We start from the raw sequence: 24270 nt of genomic DNA, 5'->3' as shown, positions 1-24270 counted from the left end.
CTGCAATAAACCTTCCTCTACACCAAACCCCAACATTTCAGTCTGTTTGGCCTCACTGTGCATCAGTCACATGAACTCGTATTAACAGTTTTCTCCATCCATGAACTAGGTCAGCAAGGCCCCAGATGTTAAAGCATCAGAATAAAAAGACATACTTAAGACAAAGTCAAATAAAGGCAATGCCTCATTCTGAAGGCAACTCCAGAAGAATGTGGAAATGAGGCAGTGTGGAATGAGGCTAAGGTACTGAGCAGCGCTATACCAAGGTCACAGGATGAAAATCTCCAGAATTAACCAAGTCCCACAGTAACGGGACGAGATGGTTGGATGGTATCACCAACCCAATGGACACGAGTCTGAGCAAACTCCGAGAGGACAGGGACGCATAGCGTATGGCAGTCCATGGGGTCACAATGAATCAGACACAACTTAGTGACTGAACAATTTTGTAACTGTTGCCATGAGCCTCTGGATCTAAATCGGCCAGTTTCCTGACCTCATATTAGATAAAATACCCACCGTATAACATCCTAACCAATCACCTAATGCTACCTAGGTGTTCCAGTATGAATCTTCTCTGTTTTGAGGTCATAAAAATTGGGTACCAGCCCGCGAAAGGGGTCAGCTCTCCCTTGAGCCAGCTCACTGTTCTAACAGTGTCTCCCACTCTAATAAACTTTATTCTCCTCATTTTGCCTCATATTTGGAAATTCTTTTCCAACCCATGCACAGATTATGACAGAACACAAGGGAATTGTCAAGAATTTTCAAGGGTACATGGAGCCCTCCTCTCCACCCCTCGCAACTTTATTTGGATGGTACACTCATCCTGTCATGCAAGCTCTCCTCATCTATCTGCTGAAGAGGAAGAACCTTAGGCATCTGGGGAGGAATTTTAGAAGCTGTACCAGGAAGATAGAAACTCTGCTATGTCTGGCCCTGTATCTGGAAATACCACATAAACGTGAACAAAGAGAAGGAGAGAAAACACTTGGAAATTTTTTCATTTGCTGTTTGTTTTCTGGGAGCAGCTGATCCCTTATAGACCTTGAATCAAGAGCCTAGGATCATAAAACGATGTCAGATGACTTCAAGAAAACATTGATACGCCTCCAGAAAATAAGCTCGGCCTAGAGCCTAGGCTCCTAGAATTGGTTTTGTTTTGTTTTTCCACCTGCTGCTTCTCCTTGGGAGGGAGGTTTCCCAGGTTTGCTGTTAATTGTTTGTGGTCCAATTATGACTTCCAAAAAAGATAAATTAAAACATACAAACAAATGGGATGAATGGAGAGAGTAACATGGACGCATATACACTACCTACAATGTGTGAGACAGACAACCAATGGGGATTTGCCGTATGGCTCAGGGAATGCAAACCAGGGCTCTGCAACAACCCAGAGGAGTGGGAAGGGGTGGGAGGTGAGAGGGAGATTCAAGAGGGAGGGGACACATGTATACCTACGGCTGACTCACGCTGATGTATGGCAGAGGCCAACACAATATTCTGAGGCAATTTTCTTTCAATTAAAAACAAATACGTTTGGAAAAAAATAAATAAAACAACTTCAGGCTCTGCTAGGTTTAGCCCCAGAAAGTGACCCTCCATGGGATATCTCTGTGCCTGCTGCTGCACCAGCCCCAACTCCCTTCACTGTCGGAGCTTTCCAAATGTCCTTTCTAAATATCAGGTAAGAGTGAAAGGGCAACGAGTACCTTTGCAAACAGCCAGGCTCCCACACTCTGGACTCCTCACCACATTCTACAAATGACCTGAGCTATTTCAGCTCTGGTCCCAGTGGACTAGCATAGCCTCCAGACTATGTCAGCCTTTGATAACCAAGTCAGCCCTTCCTCCTTCATCATCCAACTCCCACTCTATGTCTCCTGGTTCCCTTTGCAGGCATCTCCCTGACCCCACTCCGACACCTTTCCTCCCCACCACCTATAGTCCTAAAACTATCCCAAGATAAAGAAACTAAAGTGTTATCGCTTTGCTCAAAGGCCAGAGAAGGCTCGCCTAAGACAGTAAAGAAAATGATCATAAGGCAGTCAAACAAATCAGATTTGATCTCTGGACACAATTTTCCATTGTTGAGATTCACAGATTTAGTGGAGGCTAAAGCTTGAAGTAACAACATTTTGATAGGCAGGATTAACAGAGGAGGGATGGCAGGCCAGAACTGCTGCTGGGGAGCCAGAAGTCATTTCTGGACTGGGACCAAGAAAGAGGGTACTCTGCCCACAACAGTTGGCTAGGGCTCGGAAGGAAAGTTATGACCAACCTAGATAGCATATTCAAAAGGAGAGACATTACTTTGCCAACAAAGGTCCGTCTAGTCAAGACTATGATTTTTCCTGTGGTCATGTATGGATGTGAGAGTTGGACTATGAAGAAAGCTGAGCACTGAAGAATTGATGCTTTTGAACTGTGGTGTTGGAGAAGACTCCTGAGAGTCCCTTGGACTTCAAGGAGATCCAACCAGTCCATTCTGAAGGAGATTAGTCCTGGGTGTTCTTTGGAAGGAATGATGCTCCAGCTGAAACTCCAGTACTTTGGCCACCTCATGTGAAGAGTTGACTCATTGGCAAAGACTCTGATGCTGGGAGGGATTGGGGGCAGGAGGAGAAGGGGACGACAGAGGATGAGATGGCTGGATGGCATCACTGACTCGATGGACATGAGTTTGAGTGAACTCTGGGAGTTGGTGATGGACAGGGAGGCCTGGCGTGCTGCAATTCATGGGGTCACAGAGTCAGACACGACTGAGCGGCTGAACTGAACTGAACTGAGCTGAACTGTCTTCCTATTTGAGCTTCCACAACAGATAAAGACTGCAAGAGAGGACAAGATAAACTACTCAGGTGGCCTGGAACATGAGGGCTGCGAGTTGGTATTTACTGGGCTTGTCGATTTGAAAAAACAAAACAAATCAAAACAAAAAACACTATCAGGGACTTTCCTGGCATCCAGTGGTGAGAACTTCCCCTTCCATTGCAGGGCAGTAGGTTCGAACTGTGGTTGGGGAGCTGAGATCCTACATGCCTCCAGGTGAAAAAACAAAACTAAACTAAAAGGTTAAAAAAAAAAAAAAGAAGAAGCAGCAGCAATATTGTAACAAATTCACCAAAGACTTAAACATGGTCCACATCAAAAACAAAGAAAATTTAAAACAAACAAACAAACCCAGTATGACTGACACATTCTCCTACTCAGAGGAAGTATAAGCAACTGAAATGGGATGGAATTTAAAGCAGATTGAAGGGGGAAGACTCCAGCAAAACCAGATACTCCCCATCTCCCATAGTGGGTAAATAAATCTCATCAAGCAACTATTTCCAGTGTATTGCATCTCAGGGTGGGTAGATGCTTCTCAACTTGTGTTCCTCATGGGGACTGAGGAAGACACGGCCAGGACTGCAGGAGAAATCCTCCAGGAGCAATGAGCCTTTCCTTCTTTGGGTAACAGCAACTAGATCTGATTAAAGCAATTCTCTGAAAATCTTTCAGATTTTGGAAATGATCCCAGAGATCATCCTTTTTTCATAGATTGGAAGGAGATATCGAAAGAGGTGAATTGACTTACCCAAGGGCTCATCCCAAGCTGGCAGCAGAACTTAGGCTTTGTCCGTGTTCTCTGACTGCTCTGCATTCCCCAGCCCTGCCTTGTATCCCTCTAGTGCTGCTTAGAAATGAGCTAAATTAAACTGGCAAGATTCAGCTTTATTTCCTTTATAGATACAATGTTAGTGATATATCTGGGATAGAAAATAAAGATGTAACACAACACATAAGAATTCTTTTTTGTGATTGTACAGAAATGTGTAGCTAGTTTTTACAACTAAGATCATGGCATCTGGTCCCATCACTTCATGGGAAATAGATGGGGAAAGAGTGGAAACAGTGTCAGACTTTATTTTGGGGGGCTCCAAAATCACAGCAGATGGTGATTGCAGCCATGAAATTAAAAGATGCTTACTCCTTGGAAGAAAAGTTATGACCAACCTACACAGCATATTCAAAAGCAGAGACATTACTTTGCTGACTAAGGTCCGCCTAGTCAAGGCTATGGTTTTCCAGTGGTCATGTATGGATGTGAGAGTTGGACTGTGAAGAAAGCTGAGAGCCGAAGAATTGATGCTTTTGAACTGTGGTGTTGGAGAAGACTCTTGAGAGTCCCTTGGACTGCAAGGAGATCCAACCAGGCCATTCTAAAGGAGATCAGTCCTGGGTGTTCATTGGAAGTACTGATGCTAAAGCTGAAACTCCAATACTTTGGCCACCACATGCAAAGAGTTGACTCATTGGCAAAGATTCTGATGCTGGGAGGGATTGGGGGCAGGAGGGAAAGGGGACGACACAGGATGAGATGGCTGGATGGCATCACCGACTTGATGGATCTGAGTTTGGGTGAACTCCAGGAGTTGGTGTTGGACACGAGGACTGGCGGGCTGCAATTCATGGGGTCACAAAGAGTCGGGCATGACTGAGTGACTGAACTGAACTGAACTGAACTGAAGTGTGTAATGGGGTGGGACGGTGGGGTGCGGGGGGCAAGGATGGATATAACACTTAGCAGAGGTGTGGAAAAGAAGCTGTGACCTTCAGTCCCTAATACTGGTCTTTACTTGCCTGAAGGTAGGGGAATAGCACAGACGACTTACCTAAATCATCTGGGTCCAGTTCTTTGCAGTGTTTTGAAAGTGTTTATCACCATCATCTAAAGTGCTCTTCATAAAATATTTCTTGAACAGGAAAAAAAGAAAAGAGTATATCTTAACCCTGAGTTCCTTCCTGACTTTGGTTGTTCGATGGCCTGCTATACAAAGTAAGGCCATCATCAGCCACATCCTTGGAAGCTTGTTAGAAATACAGAATCTCTGGCACCATTCCAGACTTGCTGAGCCAGAAACTGCATTTCAAAAAGATTGATTTACTCACAATTTAAAGTTTGGGAAGCCCTGCTCTATGCGGGTCTGCCATAAGACTAAAGAATAGAATGGAATGTCTCACACTGCCACCTACTTTTTATTTATTTCTTTATATATTTTTAGTATAAATTTATTTTAATTGGAGGTTAATTACTTTACAATATTATATTGGTTTTGCGATATTTTGACACAAATCAGCCATGAGTGTACATGTGTTCCCCATCCTGAACCCCCCTCCCACCTCCCTCCCCATCCCATCCCACTGGGTCATCCCAGTGCACTAGCCCTGAGCATCCTGTATCATGCATCGAACCTGGACTGGTGATTTGTTTCACATATGATAATATACATGTTTCAATGCTATTCTCCCAAATCATCCCACCCTCACCCTCTCCCACAGAGTCCAAAACACGGTTCTATACATCTGTGTCTCTTTTGCTGTCTCACATACAGGGTTATCGTTATCATCTTTCTAAATTCCATACATATGTGTTAGTACACTGTATTGGTGTTTTTCTTTCTGGCTTACTTCACTCTGTATAATAGGCTCCAGTTTCCTCCACCTCATTAGAACTGATTCAAATGTATTTTTTTTTATTGGCTGAATAATACTCCATTGTGTATATGTACCACAGCTTTCTTATCCATTCATCTGCTGATGGACATCTAGGTTGTGTCCATGTCCTGGCTATTATAAACAGTGCTGCAATGAACATTGGGGTACATGTGTCTCTTTCAATTCTGGTTTCCTCAGTGTGTATGCCCAGCAACAAGTGGTGCTGGGAAAACTGATCAATCACTTGTAAAAAAATTAAACTAGAACACTTTCTAACACCATACACAAAAATAAACTCAAAATGGATTAAAGATCTAAACATAAGACCAGAAACTATAAAACTCCTAGAGGAGAACATAGGCAAAACACTCTCCAACATACAGGATCCTCTATGACCCACCTCCCAGAATATTGGAAATAAAAGCAAAAATAAACAAATGGGACCTAATTAAAATTAAAAGCTTCTGCACAACAAAGGAAACCATAAGCAAGGTGAAAAGACAGCCTTCAGAATGGGAGAAAATAATAGCAAATGAAGCAACAGACAAAGAATTAATCTCAAAAATAGACAAGCAACTCCTGCAGCTCAATTCCAGAAAAATAAACGACCCAATCAAAAAATGGGCCAAAGAACTAAACAGACATTTCTCCAAAGAAGACATACAGATGGCTAACAAACACATGAAAAGACGCTCAACATCACTCATTATCAGAGAAATGCAAATCAAAACCACAATGGGGTACCATTACACGCCAGTCAGAATGGCTGCAATCCAAAAGTGTACAAGCAATAAATGCTGGAGAGGGTGTGGAGAAAAGGGAACCCTCTTACATTGTTGGTGGGAATGCAAACTAGTATAGCCACTATGGAGAACAGTGAGGAGACTCCTTCAGTTCAGTTCAGTCGCTCAGTCGTGTCCGACTCTTTGCGACCCCATGAATCGCAGCACCCCAGGCCTCCCTGTCCATCACCAACTCCCAGAGTTCACTCAGACTCACGTCCATCGAGTCAGTGATGCCATCCAGCCATCTCATCCTCTGTCATCCCCTTCTCCTCCTGCCCCCAATCCCTCCCAGCATCAGAGTTTTTTCCAATGAGCCAACTCTTCTCATGAGGTGGCCAAAGTACTGGAGTTTCAGCTTGAGCATCATTCCTTCCAAAGAAATCCCAGGGCTGATCTCCTTGCATTCCAAGGGACTCTCAAGAGTCTTCTCCAACACCACAGTTCAAAAGCATCAATTCTTCGGCACTCAGCTTTCTTCACAGTCCAACTCTCACATCCATACATGACCACAGGAAAACCATAGCCTTGACTAGACGGACCTTTGTTGGCAAAGTAATGTCTCTGCTTTTCAACATGCTATGTAGGTTGGTCGTAACTTTTCTTCCAAGGAGTAAGCATCTTTTAATTTCATGGCTGCAATCACCATCTGCAGTGATTTTGGAACACAAAAAATAAAGTCTGACACTGTTTCTACTGTTTCCCATCTATTTCCCATGAAGTGATGAAACTGGATGCCATGATCTTCATTTTCTGAATGTTGAGCTTTAAACCAACTTTTTCACTCTCCACTTTCACTTTCATCAAGAGGCTTTTAGTTCCTCTTCACTTTCTGCCATAAGGGTGGTGTCATCTGCATATCTGAGGTTATTGATATTTCTCCTGGCAATCTTGATTCCAGCTTGTGTTTCTTCCAGTTCAGCGTTTCTCATGATGTACTCCACATAGAAGTTAAAGAAGTAGGGTGACAATATACAGTCTTGACCTACTCCTTTTCCTATTTTGAAACCAGTCTGTTGTTCCATGTCCAGTTCTAACTGTTGCTTCCTGACCTGCATACAGATTTCTCAAGAGGCAGGTCAGGTGGTCTGTATTCCCATCTCTTTCAGAATTTTCTACAGTTTATTGTGATCCACACAGTCAAAGGCTTTGGCATAGTCAATAAAGCAGAAGTAGATGTTTTTTCTGGAACTCTCTTGCTTTTCCATGATCCAGCGGATGTTGGCAATTTGACCTCTGGTTCCTCTGCCTTTTCTGAAACCAGCTTGAACATCTGAAAGTTCACGGTTCACGTATTGCTGAAGCCTGGCTTGGAGAATTTTGAGCATTACTTTACTAGCGTGTGGAGACTCCTTAAAAAACTGGAAATAGAGCGGTCACCCTCTTTTTAAAAGTGCAGTATCTACTGAAAAATAGTTAGGGTGTTAGTCGCTCAGTCGAGTCCAACTCCTCGCGACTCCATGCCCTGACTAGCCCCGCTCTGTTCATGGAATTCTCCAGGCAAGAATTTTGGAGTGGGTAGCCGTTCCCTTCTCCAGAGGATCTTCCCCACCGAGGGATGGAAGTCGGTCCTCTGCCTTGCAGGCATTTTCTTTACCGCCTGAACCACGAGAACTTCCAGCTGACAATTTAAAAATATCAAGATTCTGTAATTAAAAAAAAAACACCCAAACTTAATAACGGTTCTTTTTAATGGATGTTCCTCATAGATATTTCACAGACACCGGAACGCTAAAGTTGAAACAAGCCTTGGAAACCATTAGTCCACCCAGTATCCTACCAAAGAGAGTGCTAGGCTGCCCGCACCCCGCCCACTCGCCGCTGCGCGCTTCAGGGGCGAGTCGCGCCTCGCTGACGTCATCAGAGTGCACCTCCCGCCGCCGCCACTGCTGTTTCCCCGGCGTGCGAGTCCGGTAGTTTCAGCTTCTCCTCTTGTCTGCCCTGCGGTAATTGCGGTCGTTCAGGTCCCGAGATCCGCAGCGTCACAGGCTCGGCGACATGTCGATGCTGGCTGAGCGTGAGTGTTGGGCGCGGAGGTTTGATCGGGCCCGAGGGTGAAGGTTCCGGGTGACACGGTGGCCGGCGGCGCTCAGTGGGCCGGAGGGGGCCGGGGGCCGGCGTCCTGGAAGCCCATCTCGGCTCTCCCTGGCTGCCGCGGAGATTTCCCAGCTCAGCCTTCCTCGAAAGTTAGCTACAGGTCTGCTGATGAGACCGAGTGTCCGCCTGGGACGCTTGTCCTCGCTCTCAAACCTGGACACGTGGGCGGTGGGTTCCAGTGGGGGGTCAGGACTCTGGTTTTGGAGACCTGAACTCTTACTTCCCCAGGCCTCAGCGTCCTCTGGCTAAAAGGAAGTTGTTGGGCTAGCAGTGAAAGTCCGTCCTTGAAGATGTATTGAATCAAGAAAAAGAAAAGCCAAGAGCTTAGAAGCAGTAAACACTGGAAGTTAGTGTTTTATAGGGGAGGCAGGACTCATGAGTAATTCTAAATAAAATCGTGGTGGTTGTGACTTTGGTAGTTGGAATTAGTAACAGTCTTCTTTGCGAGGAGTGTTGGCCGCAACGCCCGCGGTGCTTGGGTTTGCCTTTGACATTCACTATTATTTTGTGAAGTTCGTCAATTTCCTTCCTTTGGAGCGGCTTTTTAACTTTTGAATGGCACCTGTAGTTAAGGCTCCTGGCCACCAGAGAGCAGTCGTGCTTTGGAACTGAAAAGCCGGCCTTGTCCCTTTGAAAGTGTTTAGTGAACGAGAACCAGAAACAGTGTATTTAACAGACCAACAGCAACTACACAGGGACTCCGTGAAATAAATGCTGTCGGCCTCCTCTCATCTAAAGAGGTGGGGGAATGGGGGCACGAAACTAAGTGGGTTAAGGCACCATTAAGGCACCATTCAGGTTTTACAGGGGCAGAAGTTGAGATTCAGAGGAAAATAATTCACCCCAAGTCACTGAGGTAGAAAGTGACAAAATCGGTCTAGTTGTCGCTGTTTCTTTACATTCTTGTCACTAGGGTCAGCAGACTACTATTGTTTTTTAAACACGGACTTACAGAACGGAGTATGTATGTGTTCGTGTGACCCCGTGGGCTCTGTTTCTTCATCTGTATAACCAGCGTGGCTAAATCTCTCTGGGTTTTAATATTCTCTGATGTACACTTAGTTCAGCATGTACGTGGAAACATTCGCCCTAGTTCTGCTGTTCATTTATGTCTCTTTCCATGATCAGTTTCTCTGGGGCTATTAAAAACATCTTCGATTACGGTCATCACTAGGTTGTCTTAAAAAAGTCAATGAGATGGTGAATGTGAAAATAGTTCAAAGTACGGATGCACGGTGCCATCTGTGGACATCTGTAATTCAGACTGCAGGATTTCAAGAGAGTATTTTCAGTTCTCCCGCCAACCCCATGTCTCCAGATTTTCATATCTTTGGCATAGTAATAGATAACATTGGGTTGGCCAAAAAGTTCACTCAAGTTTTTTCCATACCCTATACTTTGGCCAACCCAGTATTTTGTGTTGCCTTTTAGTATGATTTACTAAATTAGAGGCATTCCCTGTGATTAGACACTTAGGACTGGTGTTCTTGTTTTAGAAGTGAGAAAATAGAAAATTAGTGAAATCCCAGCCCGCCGTTTCACTACCCAGCAATTATTTTCTCTGATAGTTTATACAATTGTAATGATTCTGTAGATACAGTTTTGTAACCTACTTTTTTCCTCTGATTCACCTTAAGTTAATATTTTCACTTCAGTAAGTATGCTGTTTCCTTTGTTTTCCCTTGCCATATGGACTAGATTGTGTTCTCTTTTATCTTCCCAGGCATCTATTCCTGTTTTAAAAATCTAGCAGTTTTCTTTATGTTTCTCAAAAATATCCTTTATCCTGCATTTCTCTAGTTGTCAAATATATTTTATTGATTTCCCCCTATTTAAGGTAAGAAATCTAGCCTACCAAAACATGAGAAAAATTTCATTTATCACTCTCACTTCTCAGTCCTTATTTAATTTGGAGTCTTAGGCCCACATTTTATTAGGACCAGTTTTCGACACTTGCAATTATTACATTCTCTAATCAAATGACAGTGCTATCATTAACGGATTTGAATGGTCATTGCATTACAATTTTATGCTGCTGTTTCCTTAATCTTGACTCTATTTCAAGATTAATCTATGCCTTAATCTATGTCTCAAAAAATGTTTTAATAAGAATACATGGGTGGAGGATTTTTTTTTTTGAGGTCTTGAATATCTGAAAGTGTCTTTGGGCTAAAAGAAAAAAAGATAAAACTGCCCCTGGCTCTTGGCACTCAAAACTCTTCTCAGGGTAAGCTGAATCCTGCCATGAACTTTGTGGTACTGGGCGTGGAGTGATCAGACCTGGCACCTCTTTTGTGTGCAGGGTTGTTTGTTGGGGTTACCCTGAAAACGTCTGGCTAGATCTCCATATAGGAGGAGTCCCTGCTAGAGGATGGTTACCCCTTTCATCCCAAAGAGTGATTCTGCAGATTCAGGACACTCTATCCTGAGTCCTCCCCTGCATTTAACATCCTTACTTGGGAAACACTGCCCTACTCCATTGCTTCCCAGGTAGCACACTGGTAAAGAATCTGCCTGCAGTGCAGGAGACACAGAGATGCAGGTTTGATCCTTGAGTTGGGAAGATCGCCTGGAGAGGGAAGTGGCAACCTACCCCAGTATTCTTGCCTGGGAAATCCACTGGACAGAGGAGCCTGGCGGGCTACAGTCCATAGGGTCGCAAGAGTCAGACATGACTGAGCGCATATGTGTGCACTCTGTTGGTTGGAGAGACCTGCCGTTTCCCTGGGGAAGAAAAGCTGCCCTCAGCTGACTCTCCAGTCTCTTGTGCCAGCGTTATAGTATGTGCGTTTGTGACATAAACTGTATGCCGTCTTTATTGCAGAAGATGGGCACAGTCATTCTCAAAAACGTCTCTTTCACACATGCCCCAGTCAGAGACTCCTGGCTGATACTAGTTTGGAGACATGCACTCCAACATGCACCCAGAAGCAGCCTTGTAGAGAGAGCCCTAGTTAGCCAGGCTCATCTCATATGCTGTTCGTTAGCAGAGGCGACGTGAGGCTGTGTATTTACTAAGATAAGTAAAGTGGTAACTTAGTCACCTTAGTAGCATTTTGGTGTCCCCCTTTCCCTGCGAAACACGATACATCTGAGGCCAGCTCATTTTCCTTTTTAAGTAGTCTTCTTCTGCCTGCATGCCTGTAAAGGTTTACCTATTTTTGCTACAGTGTGGATGGTTAAGAATCTCTGTATTGGTTTTACGTGAGGTAAATCAATTAGGACACTGCCAAGGCATGAGCCGCTGTTGGTACTCTGCTTCCATAAGTGCAACAGGTAAATGATGATGACATTTGACCTCCAGATTTCCCCCTTGGCCACCATTTACTTTTGGGTTTCATATGCTTGTGTAGTAAACTTCTGGAGTCCCTTTTTTCTGCTGTCATTTTCCTTAAAAGTGTAGTGATAAGTTTGAGTTTCTAATGGTCAGTTAGTTACATACATTAAAAAACAAAAACAACTGTAGGGACTCAAAGCAGTTTCCTCAATTCCGTTATCTTCCTTTTTTCCCTTTTCTCCTTTTCTTGTTGCCTTTCTTCTTCCTTCCCTGCTTTTTTTTGTTTCCCCGTCGTTTATATATTCAATCATGTTTTTCCTGAATGCCTGCTATGAACAAATGCAGTGAAGCATAAGGACAAATAAGCACATAGATGTGAGCCTTAAAGAGCTTATGGCAGAATAACAAACATGAGAGATGGATATAAACAACCGTGATACAGAGCAGTGTTAAATAAATGCCAAAGAAGAGAAACAGGGAATTTATTGTGTGAGTTCAGAGAAGGGGTCACATATGGCTGTAGGCTGTTTCAGTGAAATTAGTTATCTGCAGGTCGCGATTAGTACCTGTAGGTTGTTTTTCCCCAAGTTCATGACAGTTTGTGTGCTATGGATTAAGAATGTAAGCTTTGGAGTTGGTAGGACCTTGGTTTGTATAAAGACTCTGGTCCTTGCTTGGTGGTATTAGGCACATGCCTCCTGAAGGCCTCAGATTTTCTCATCTGAAAAGTAGAGATCAGACTGCCTCCCCTCATTGGGTTACTGTGGAAACTGAGAGGATATGGATGCATTTGGCATTTGCCGTGTGTGTATTGACTGGTGATGGCGACCTTGGTGTCACAGGTGCCTTAGGTTGCTGCCAATCGCTGAATGGAAGGCCCGATTGACGGTACATCATGTATTTCGATTTGTAACATTTGGAGGAAACATTTTTATTTCACTTTTCCAAGATCAGTTTGTATGTTCAGATTATAGAGTTTTGGGGAAACCAGGATAAATGATCCAAGCTGATGCTGTGTCCCAGTGGATGCCGAATCTGATATCTGTATCTAATAAAACACTGTATGTTGCATTTATAGAAGTATCGTATGTATGCCATAGGTATGTGTGTGTTTGTGAGGTATTTTCCTGGTTTGAAAGATAAGCTGCTGACGGGATACTTTGTCATTGACAGGTCGGCGGAAGCAGAAGTGGGCTGTGGATCCAAGAAACACTGCGTGGAGTAATGATGACTCCAAGTTTGGCCAGAGGATGCTAGAGAAGATGGGGTGGTCTAAAGGAAAGGTATCTTGAAGAAGAGCCAAGGAATTGGAGCCATGCAGAGAGATTATAGATTAGGAGATTATATCTTTCTTAGGAGACTGGGAGAAATTTATTTTGGATCAATAAGTGATTTTGGAAAAATAACTAAATTTAAAAGATGTTGTGATAGTAAAATTAGAATTGAACATAACTGCCAGCTGTCTTTGTTAATCGTTTAACCTGTTGATTGTCATAGATGGTGCCTTTTAGTTGGTTGCATTTGGAATCACACTTAACCATCAGAGTTTTATGTTGCTTGGAGTAAAGTTTTATTCACCCTTATAACTAGACTACACATTTTCTCCTTTTCCTCACATCTCATTTATTCCTTACTCAAATAGGGCTTCTGCTGACATCTCTGTACTTAAACGGTTCTTGCCAAGGTCTTTAGAGATCTTGTTTCCAAACCCAGTGGATCCTTCTCTGGTTCTCATATCACTTTGTCCCTTGGCGGCACTGGGCGTCACTGACTGCCCCTGCTTGGCTTCCACAGTACTGCCCTCTGGCCTGGTTTTCCCCTCTGCTTTACTAACCACCCCAAAATGTGTTGCTGGCTCTTCCTCCTCTAGACTCTTGAGCTTTGGAATTCCTTGGGGCTCAGCCCCAGGCCCTTTTCTGTCCTCTGCTTGGGTGAGCTCATTCATTCCATGCCATGCTTTGAATTACCTAAATTCTGAGAGTTGTCACGTTTCTATATCTAGTCCAGATTCAAGTCTGTCCTTTGAGCTCCAAGGTTATAAATTCATCAGCCTGCTTGGCATTTTCACTTGAGTTAGCATCTTAAGTTGATTATTTTTATTATAAAACTTTTTGATCCCTCCCAAATCTTTTTCTTCTCAAGTTTTCCTCATTTTGCAAATATACCCTGTCAAGGGTTTGTTTACTTAAGCCAGAAACCCGGCAGTGGTGCTTGGTTCCACCACCTCGCTCACTTCCTGCCCCTCCGGTCATCATTCCTCTCTGCGGGCCCTGTCCTGGACCAACCACCACCACTGCCTGTCCTGATCAGCACAGCAGCCTCTCAGCTGCTTCCCTGCCTCCCTTCTTTTCCTTCTCTGGGCCATTTGCCTTACAGCAGCCATTGTGAGCTTTTAAAATATAGAAATTAGATCATGTCATTCCTTTGCTTAAAAGCTCAGTGATTTCCCATTGTTTTAAAGAAATAAAATCTGGAAATTCCATGGCAGTCCTTGATTAGGACTCCACACTTTCACTGTCAAGGGCACGGGTTCAGTCCCTGTCGGGGGAACTAAGATCCTGCAAGCCATGGGGCATGGCCAAAACCCAAAACAACAGAATCCAAATTCCTCCCATAGATCTCCCAGATCTCCTTGAGATCTGGTCCCTTTATAGCTCTTATTTGTTGCCTCCATCCACTCTACTAGAGCCACCTTGGGTGACTTTTAGTACTCTAGGTACTCGGGGACAAATGAGTGTTAATGAGGCGGGGGACTTAGGATCCCCTTCCTCAGGGCTGTTTTGTAGAATTATCTAATGGAAAGCGCCACGGACTTGTAGTGCCTCTAATGGGCCTCTGTTGGTTTGGTAGTAGCATTCTGCTTTTGCGCATCAAGAAAAGGCATGTTCTTTTCAGTGTTTCCATGGTTTTTAAAGCGAGCCTCAGGGTGAAGAATTGGCATTCCCTGGTGGCTCAGATGGTAAAGTGTCTGCTTACAGTGCAGGAGACCCACATTCGATCCCTAGATTGGGAAGATTGCCTGGAGAAGGAAATGGCAACCCACTCCAGTACTCTTGCCTGGAAAATCCCATGGACAGAGGAGCCTGGTGGGCTACAGTCCATGGGGTTGCACAGAGTCGGACACGACTGAAGCGACTTCACTTTCACTGTGAGTGCAGGGCTTCCCAGGTGGCACTAGTGGTAAAGAACTCGCCTGCCCATGCCGGTGACATAAGAGACACAGATGTGATATCTGGGTTGAAAGATCCCCTGGAGGAGGTCATGGCAACCCACTCCAGGATTCTCGCCTGGAGAATCCCACAGACAGAGGAGCCTGGGGGGCTACAGTCCACAGGTTCTCCAAGAGTTGGATGCAACTGAAGCGACTTAGCCCAGCACGGCACTGTAAGTGCATCCTTGGTGTTACAGACATATCTTGAAAGATTCCACTAGACTGTTCTCTTTGAGGACAAGGGTAAAGCCTCCTAATGTGAGTGATGAATCAGTTAATGAAGGAAGAGAGAGGTAATTTCTTTTTCTCCCTGATGAAAATGCTAATTCTTTTTATGTTTAATCTCCACAGGGTTTAGGGGCTCAGGAGCAAGGAGCCACTGATCATATTAAAGTTCAAGTCAAAAATAACCACCTGGGACTAGGAGCTACTATCAATAACGAAGTAAGCAACAGTGTGTCTGCTGGGGGGTTTCCTTGCATCATTATTATTTTTGTCAGTATATATAAAAAAAAATTAATCCAGTCAAATTGACTGATCAGTTTTAAGCTGTTCAAGAATGGACAGTTCATGTTTTGGATAACAAGCCAGTGACTAAGCTTCTGTGCATCATGTGACATGTGGTCATTTTGCCTTATTGCTTATGCATAAAAGATTCCAAGCAGCCTTATTGCTGAACTTTGCAAAAAGTGGGTTTTGTTTTTTTTTTTTTTTTTTGCACTTCAGGACGGAGAGGAATTTTCATCTTGACCTCTGTTGGAATATTAGCTTATATTGCTAAAATTGGTGGCATTTTGTTTCGGAAATACTGCAAGAGAGTACCGTTCTTTTCTTGTCCCATTGTCTGTTTCTGACTGTTGGTGTATAGCAGTTGAGATAATTCACATTTCCTAGTAAACACTAACACTTTGAAAATATGACTCTGTAATTAAAAGTTCATGGCTTGCCCTGCCTTTCATTTTTGGTATCGTTGCTCACTTTAGGAAGCATCTAAACTGAAAGCTCTGTTCTTACATTTTTGCAGCCAACAGAATCTGGTAGAAAATCTGAAGCATTACTTTAGGTGAACTGGATTACCGTGCTTTGTTCAGTTGCTCTGAGGGGTGGACTGGAGCAGCTAAGACTGTTTGGGCTAACAGCTGAAAGCTTAAACCACTAGAGGAAGAGTTTATACGTTTGTCAAGCCATCATGTTGTATACCTAAAACTAATACAATGTTTTATGTCAGTTATGTCTCAATAAAACTGAAACAAATGCTGTGACTATCTGACAAAATCCAAGACCAGTACTTCAGAAGGTTCACAGTGCACACATTTAGTAGATGGAGTGCGTAGCAATATCTTCTGTATTTTCATCAATTAATAAACACACCGTGGACAGTTTTTTAAAAAGAGTTTCCATAAGGTTGATTTTTGCAGGTAGCTTTTTAGAGGTGGATATATAGGTATACTTAATTTTTTAGGAGAAGCATTGCCTATTCAATAGGCTTGAACATTTTCAAAGGTAACATATTTAAGCATTCTTTAAAAAGTACCTGTGAGGCAAATTCCTAAAGGGAAACCCTGCTCCCTACAAGTTGATATTATTCTGGAGATGCTCATTCTGTTTTAAAGTCAGATTCTCTTTATTATGAAGAAGTTACTAACTGAGCACCTTATCAGTGGGTGCTAATTGATTTGGGGGACTTGGAGCCCTTCCCCCACCCTTCCCCAGTGGTGTTTTCTCAAACTGGGATGGATGTAAGCAAACAGAATTGGCATATAGGCTCAAAAAAGCAAAGCAAAGAGCCCTCAAATCTATCCCTGTTGTTTTCCTTTAACCTACATAATTTTCCCTTAGTGTGAAAAAAAATTTTTTTGTTTTGCTTTATTTTAATATTTAACACAAAGGTTGCCTGCTGTTTATTTGACTATAAGTTGACTTGATAAGTTACCCACATTTGAAATCAGGGCTTAAGCTTCCAAGATGCTCAGTGGCTCAGTAGTAAAGAATTTGCCTGCAAAGGCAGGAGACTGAGATTTGATCCCTGGGTCGAGAAGATCGCCTGGAGAAGGAGATGGCAACCCACTTCAGTATGCTAGCCTGGGAAACCCCATGGACAGAGGAGCCTGGTGGTGTGTAGTCCATGGGGTTGCAAAAGAGTCGGACACAACAACAAATACATAAATTACAGTTCAAATTTTTACTATTTCTTCTTCTTCTTTCAAATTTATAAAGTAATATTTTGGTGAAACATTTAAAAATTCAGAGATTTCCTTGATTCCAATTATATCTTATCTTAGCATAGGTAGATAACAGGTTTGCCTCTAATTGATTTTTTGGTGTTTTTCAGGACAACTGGATTGCTCATCAAGATGATTTTAACCAGCTTCTGGCCCAGCTGAACACTTGCCATGGGCAGGAAACAGCAGGTGGAGAAACCTTTGCTTTTTATCCATTAGATGCAACTGAGTGACTGAACTGAACTGAATCTCAATATAAAATATTTTTATCAACTTTTTTTTTTTACTGTTAGTATCATATCTGAAAGTTAACTGATTGTAGCTGTCACAAACAGTCATTTCTGTTTACATTTCCAGGTACTCGCATTGAATTAACATTAGTCGTAAGCAGAGGCTTTTTCTCCCCATTAAGAGTTTGAGAATGACAAGATCAGTTTACTTAGTTTCCGTTTCTCCGCTGCAGTTCCCTTATCCCGGCCTTACAGTGTCCGGGGTCCTGCAGTTCAGGCCTTGTTCATCTCTCATCTGCACGCTCTTGTTATGCCATCCGGTCTCCAGGGGAGTGTGCTGACCATTGCCACACTTCTCTCTGTTGCTTCACCCTCTCTCCTGAACCCCAGACTGGTATTGAGCCCCCTGCTCAGTATCTTCATCAGGGCTTCCTTGACTTCTTGAGCTCAACATGTCCAAACTTCAATTCTGCACCTCCCCGACTCCCACCCTGTAAACTCTTGGACCTGCATACCCCACAACCTGTTTTATCCACCATCTTCCCCATTTCAGTTGATGTCAGCTTCATCTTTCTAGTTGTTCCAGCGAAAGAACTGTTGTTGGTTCTGCCTCTAAAATGTATGCAGACCCTGACTTCCTCTTGTCACCTACACTGTAACCAATGTGGTCTGAGCAGCTGGCATTTCCTGTGGATTATTGCAAGAGCCTGTAAAGCCTGTCTCAGCCATGGCACTTCTGATGTTTTTGGCCAGATCGTTCTTTGCTGTGAGGCACGTCCTCTGCATTTAGGATGATTAGCAGCATCCTTGACCGCTATCCACTGGACACCATTTGTATTTGTACCCTCTCCCTAGTTGTGACAAAAATATCTCCTGATATGCCAAGTGTCCCCAACGCTAAACTCCGTCCACCCATGGACTTACCTCAAGACCACTAGAGGGTGCTGTCTTCCTGTGATAGGTACAGTGCTATTATTAGCCTTGCTGCTGCTGCTGCTGCTGAGTCGCTTCAGTTGTGTCCAGCTCTGTGTGACCCCAGAGAGAGCAGCCCACCAGGCTCCCCCATCCCTGGGATTCTCCAGGCAAGAATACTGGAGTGGGTTGCCATTTAGCCTTAGCTCAGTACAATTCAAACCAGGCCTTGCTAATTGCCAGTTCCAGTACTGAAAAGCCTTTAGAATATTCCTTTAAGGGAAAACCTGGCCAGGGGCCTGGAGAGCTGAGATCATTTTTCTGCCAAATCATCTTTGGTAAATATAATATCTTCATCCAGATGAATTTTTGGTCATATTGCTTGAATTAAAGCTGACAGGATAACCTAGTAACCTATTTTTCTGCTATAATATTTTTAAGTTCTTTAAGATTGCTTACCTAATTACACAGTTTGCCTTTCAACTAAACAGATTCCAAACTATTTTCTTCATAGAATCTTGCAAAAATTTTAGAAATAACCCTTATTTCTTAGTGGGACACAAGAAAACTCCATAGTCTTTAAATTTTTATTTTTTAAAATTATCCTATCTCAAGTAGTTAACTATGACTCTACTTGGCTTTTTGGTGGACTTACCTCATGGTTTTAAGAAATGCTTTTTACTTCTAACAGATATTTTATTCCTTGTGATTTTAAATATTTTTGGAAATAAATTGGGATGCTGATATCCTGTCACCCTCAAAGGATAAGAATCTTTAAATTTTTTTGCTCCCAGAGCCTCTGAGGCAATTTGAAAAACAGTAAAAGACACTTACTCCTTGGAAGGAAAGTTAATATGCTGCCAACCTAGACAGCATATTAAAAAGCAGAGGCATTACTTTGCCAGCAAAGGTCCATCTAGTCAAGGCTATGGTTTTTCCAGTGGTCATGTATGGATGTGAGAGTTGGACAGTGAAGAAAGCTGACCACCAAAGAATTAATGCTTTTGAACTGCAGTGTTGGAGAAGACTCTTGAGAGTCCCTTGGATTGCAAGGAGATACAATCAGTCCATCCTAAAGGAGATCAGTCCTGGGTGTTCATTGGAAGGACTGATGTTGAAGCTGAAACTCCAATACATTGGCCACCTGATTCGAAGAGCTGACTCATTTGAAAAGACCCTGATGTTGGGAAAGATTGAGGGCAGGAGGAGAAGGGGACGACAGAGGATGAGATGGTTGGATGGCACCACTGACAATGATTGTGAGTTTGAGTGAACTCCGGGAGTTGGTGATGGACAGGGAGGCCTGGTGTGCTGCAGTCCATGGGGTCGCCAAGAGTTGGACACGACTGAGCAACTGAACTGAACTGTACTGATACTGTCTCACATTTTTAGATTGACGTCTATAATGTTTTTAATCATAGTTTTAAATAGTTGCAAAGAATGTGTATCTGGCCTATTTGGGAAATATCGACTTTTGAAAATAAGAGCTTTTCATCAGTCCCAAATGTGTTCAGTAGGTATTTAATACTAGAGCAATTTGATATCCATGGTCTTCTGTTTATAAATAGAAAAGCAACTCCTTTAATACTCAGCAATACTATATTTTCTAGTTTCTTTTCCTCTGAAATAATTCCATTGCATATACCCCATGATATTTTGTATTAATATATTTTTTTGCTTGAATTTTTAAAAACTCATCACCTTGTCATGTTTTTCTGCTACAAAACAAATACATGTAAATTTTTGGTTTATTTCTAGTAACCTCAAGGCCTACATGTAAATATTTTTCCTTTGGATTCAGTTGTCATTACTAATTAGTAGGTTATAAGTAGCAAACTAGTATTTTGGTCATCTGATGCAAACGGACACCTCATTGGAAAAGCCCCTGATGCTAGGAAAGATTGAGGGCAGAAGGAAAAGAAGGCAGCAGAGGATGAGACAGCTGGACAGTATCACCGACGCAATGCATTTGAACTTGGGTAAACTCCGGGAGATGGTGAGGGAGAGAGAGGCCCGGCGTGCTGTAGTCCATGGGATCGCAAAGAGCTGGACACGACTGGGTAACTGAACAACAGTTAAAAGCAGGAAAGGCAAGTTTTGATAAATAGTTGATAGAATGGTAAAACCTTTCTGGAACTGCCTCTCTTGATGAGATAGATAGGGTGGGGAGGGGACTGGCTTTGGTGAAAGGACCCCTCCCTGACACCAGCACTGCGGCTTGTTCCTCACTGATCCTGGTGCAAGGCCTGTGCTCCTCTGGCGTCACGTGGGAGGAGGACCAGAGTGATGTGTCTGCACAGGACAGAGCAGCCTTAGGGAAGCGTGCGTGTGGCCAGGCAGGTAGAAACTGGTGCCCTAGGACGCGTCAGGGCTCAGGTTTGCTCTGGGAAGGTGCTGAGGCTCCCAGGAGGTTCTCGCCTCCCCTGAGTGTGAGCAAGCTCTGCGGGGTCACAGTGCACAAGGATGTGCACTCACGCGTATCTGCCTGGCTCCCAGCCCCATAGCCACCTCCTCAGTGGGTCTTACTCTACCCTCCATGCTTCAGTGTCCTGTGAGGTTGGTTTAATAATCGTAGCAGCTATCTTCTAGGGTGGCTGTGAGACGAAATGCAGGAATGCATAGAAAGCTTAGCCCAACACCTAGTACTTAATGAGCCTTCCATTGGTAAAAACTACTTCAGTCTGGTACGATGCTTGGTGATTTGTGTTTGGAACATCAAAATTGAGAATGTAATGTGCTAAATGAAGTATTTTGCCGGCAAAAAGAGCAGGAGAAATTTACAGGTAGGATGTCTTTGAAAGAAGGTGCAAGTTGTTCTTGGGAAGTGATCACGGAGAATGTTTCAGGCTGTTGATGTGATTCAGTTTACTTCGGTCGCTCAGTCGTGTCCGGCTCCTTGCGACCCCGTGAATCGCAACACGCCAGGCCTCCCTGTCCATCACCATCTCCCAGAGTTCACTCAGACTCACGTCCATCGAGTCAGTGATGTCATCCAGCCATCTCATCCTCTGTCATCCCCTTCTCCTCCTGCCTCCAATCCCTCCCAGCATCAGAGTCTTTTCCAATGAGTCAACTCTTCGCATCAGGTGCCCCAAATACTGGAGTTTCAGCTTTAGCATCATTCCTTCCAAAGAAATCCCAGGGTTGATCTTCAAAATGGACTGGTTGGATCTCCTTACAGTCCAAGGGACTCTCAAGAGTCTTCCCCAACAACACATTTCAAAAGCATCAATTCTTCGGCGCTCAGCCTTCCTCACAGTCTAACTCTCATATCCATACATGACCACAGGAAAAACCATAGCCTTGACTAAATGGACCTTTGTTGGCAAAGTAATGTCTCTGCTTATCTAGGTTGGTCATAACTTTTCTTCTAAGGAGTAAGCGTCTTTTAATTTCATGGCTGCAGTCACCATCTGAAGTGATTTTGGAGCCCCCAAAATAAAGTCTGGCACTGTTTCCACTGTTTCCCCATCTATTTCCCATGAAGTGATGGGACAGGATGCCATGATCTTCGTTTTCTGAATGTTTAGCTTTAAGCCAACTTTTTCACTCTCCTCTTTCACTTTCATCAAGAGGCTTTTAGTTCCTCTTCACTTTCTGCCATAAGGGTGGTGTCATCTGCATATCTGAGGTTATTGATATTTCTCCCGGCAATGTTGAGTCCAGCTTATGTTTCTTCCAGTCCAGCGTTTCTCATGATGTACTCCGCATAGAAGTTAAATAAGCAGGGTGACAATAGACAGCCTTGACGTACTCCTTTTCTTATTTGGAACCAGTCTGTTTTTCCATGTCCAGTTGTAACTGTTGCTTCCTGACCTGCATACAGATTTCTCAAGAGGCAGGTCAGGTGGTCTGTATTCCCATCTCTTTCAGATTTTTCCACAGTTTATTGTGATCCACACAGTCAAAGGCTTTGGCATAGTCAATAAAGCAGAAATAGATGTTTTCTGGAACTCTCTTGCTTTTTCCATGATCCAGCAGATGTTGGCAATTTGATCTCTGGTTCCTCTGCCTTTTCTAAAACCAGCTTGAACATTAGGAAGTTCACAGTTCACGTATTGCTGAAGCCTGGCTTGGAGAATTTTGAGCATTACTTTACTAGCATGTGAGATGAGTGCAATTGTGTGGTAGTTTGAACATTGTTTGGCATTGCCTTTCTTTGGGATTGGGATGAAAACTGCCCTTTTCCAGTCCTGTGGCCACTGCTGAGTTTTCCAAATTTGCTGGCATATTGAGTGCAGCACTTTCACAGCATCATCTTCCAGGATTTGAAACAGCTCAATTGGAATTCCATCACCTCCACTAGCTTTGTTCGTAGTGATGCTTTCTAAGGCCCACTTGACTTCACATTCCAGGATGTCTGGCTCTAGATGTGTGATCACACCATCGTGATTATCCGGGTCTTGAAGATCTTTTTTGTACAATTCTTCTGTGTATTCTTGCCACCTCTTCTTAATATCTTCTGCTTCTGTTAGGTCCATATCATTTCTGTCCTTTATCGAGCCCATCTTTGCATGAAATGTTCTCTTGGTATCTCTAATTTTCTTGAAGAGATCTCTAGTCTTTCCCATTCTGTTGTTTTCCTCTATTTCTTTGCATTGATCGCTGAAGAAGGCTTTCTTATCTCTTCTTGCTATTCTTTGGAACTCTGCATTCAGATGCTTATATCTTTCCTTTCCTCCTTTGCTTTTCGCCTCTCTTCTTTTCACATCTATTTGTAAGGCCTCCCCAGACAGCCATTTTGCTTTCTTGCATTTCTTTTCCATGGGGATGGTCTTGATACAACGTCACGAACCTCATTCCATAGTTCATCAGGCACTCTGTCTATCAGATCTAGGCCCTTAAATCTATTTCTCACTTCCACTGTATAATCATAAGGGGTTTGATTTAGGTCATACCTGAATGGTCTAGCAGTTTTCCCTACTTTCTTCAATTTAAGTCTGAATTTGGTAATAAGGAGTTCATGATCTGAGCCACAGTCAGCTCCTGGTCTTGTTTTTGTTGACTATATAGAGCTTCTCCATCTTTGGCTGCAAAGAATATAATCAATCTGATTTCGGTGTTGGCCATCTGGTGATGTCCATGTGTAGAGTCTTCTCTTGTGTTGTTGGAAGAGGGTGTTTGCTATGACCAGTGCATTTTCTTGGCAAAACTCTATTAGTCTTTGCCCTGCTTCATTCCACATTCCAAGGCCAAGTTTGCCTGTTACTCCAGGTGTTTCTTGACTTCCCACTTTTGCATTCCAGTCCCCTATAATGAAAAGAACATCTTTTTTGGGTGTTAGTTCTAAAAGGTCTTGTAGGTCTTCATAGAACCGTTCAACTTCAGCTTCTTCAGCGTTACTGGTTGGGGCACAGACTTGGATTACCGTGATATTGAATGGTTTGCCTTGGAAACGAATAGAGATCATTCTGTTGTTTTTGAGATTGCATCCAAGTACTGCATTTCGGACTCTTTTGGTGTGATTAAGCCGTGCTTAATCTAAAGGTTGAAGTATCTACCTTTATGTTGTCTGGAGACTTACTGTGCAATTTCCTAGGAAGAATTACAGTTAGTTAACATGTTTAATCATGTTAAACAAGCATGCGCTTGTGTTGCTTCAGTATTAAGGTGAAACTTTCTTTTTTTCTCCTTTCTCTAATCCCATGTTTATATGTTTCCTTATGATGTAACTATAGGAAAATTCAGTGTCTTTTCTACTTATGACGTTCTCTTTCTGCTACTTGAATTTGACAAATAGATAAAGATGAGGGCATACAGGCAGCTTGTTAGAATCCTGTCACTGACTCTTACCCCACATCTGCTTGCTTTGATATTTCAGGTGAGGGACTGCATTCTCCCCCACATTTTCCTCTTTCGTCAAGGGAATATAACCACATGGCTTCACTCCTCAGCAATTTGTTTTTGTTGTTGTTTTTACCCTGAAAGGCGGGCCTCCAGCTAAATCTGGAGTTTGAGGCGGTGGCTCAGACTCAGCGGAGTGCCAGCTCTGCTTCTCACCTCATCTCTGACCTGTTTTTGGATTATCATTAGCCTGTCTTACCTTTACTCACTT

At 43.2% G+C, this 24270-nt stretch overlaps 1 protein-coding gene across 1 annotated transcript in view; it reads left to right on the top strand.

Annotated features, from left to right (window-relative positions):
* Nucleotides 1-8125: 8125 nt before the first annotated feature.
* The window catches only part of PINX1 (PIN2 (TERF1) interacting telomerase inhibitor 1), a 64988-nt gene continuing 48843 nt past the window's right edge, over nt 8126-24270 (top strand). Inside the window, exons 1-4 of the mRNA XM_015093274.4 lie at nt 8126-8283; nt 12814-12923; nt 15203-15295; nt 17184-17262. Of these exons, the coding sequence (XP_014948760.3) occupies nt 8265-8283; nt 12814-12923; nt 15203-15295; nt 17184-17262 (301 nt within the window). The 5' untranslated portion in view covers nt 8126-8264. The remainder of the gene's footprint in view (nt 8284-12813; nt 12924-15202; nt 15296-17183; nt 17263-24270) is intronic.

The sequence above is a fragment of the Ovis aries genome, chromosome 2, assembly GCF_016772045.2.
Source record: "Ovis aries strain OAR_USU_Benz2616 breed Rambouillet chromosome 2, ARS-UI_Ramb_v3.0, whole genome shotgun sequence".
NCBI lineage: Eukaryota > Metazoa > Chordata > Mammalia > Artiodactyla > Bovidae > Ovis > Ovis aries.
Note: the sequence above shows the minus strand (reverse complement) of the source record. Positions and strands in the feature narration are given on the sequence as shown.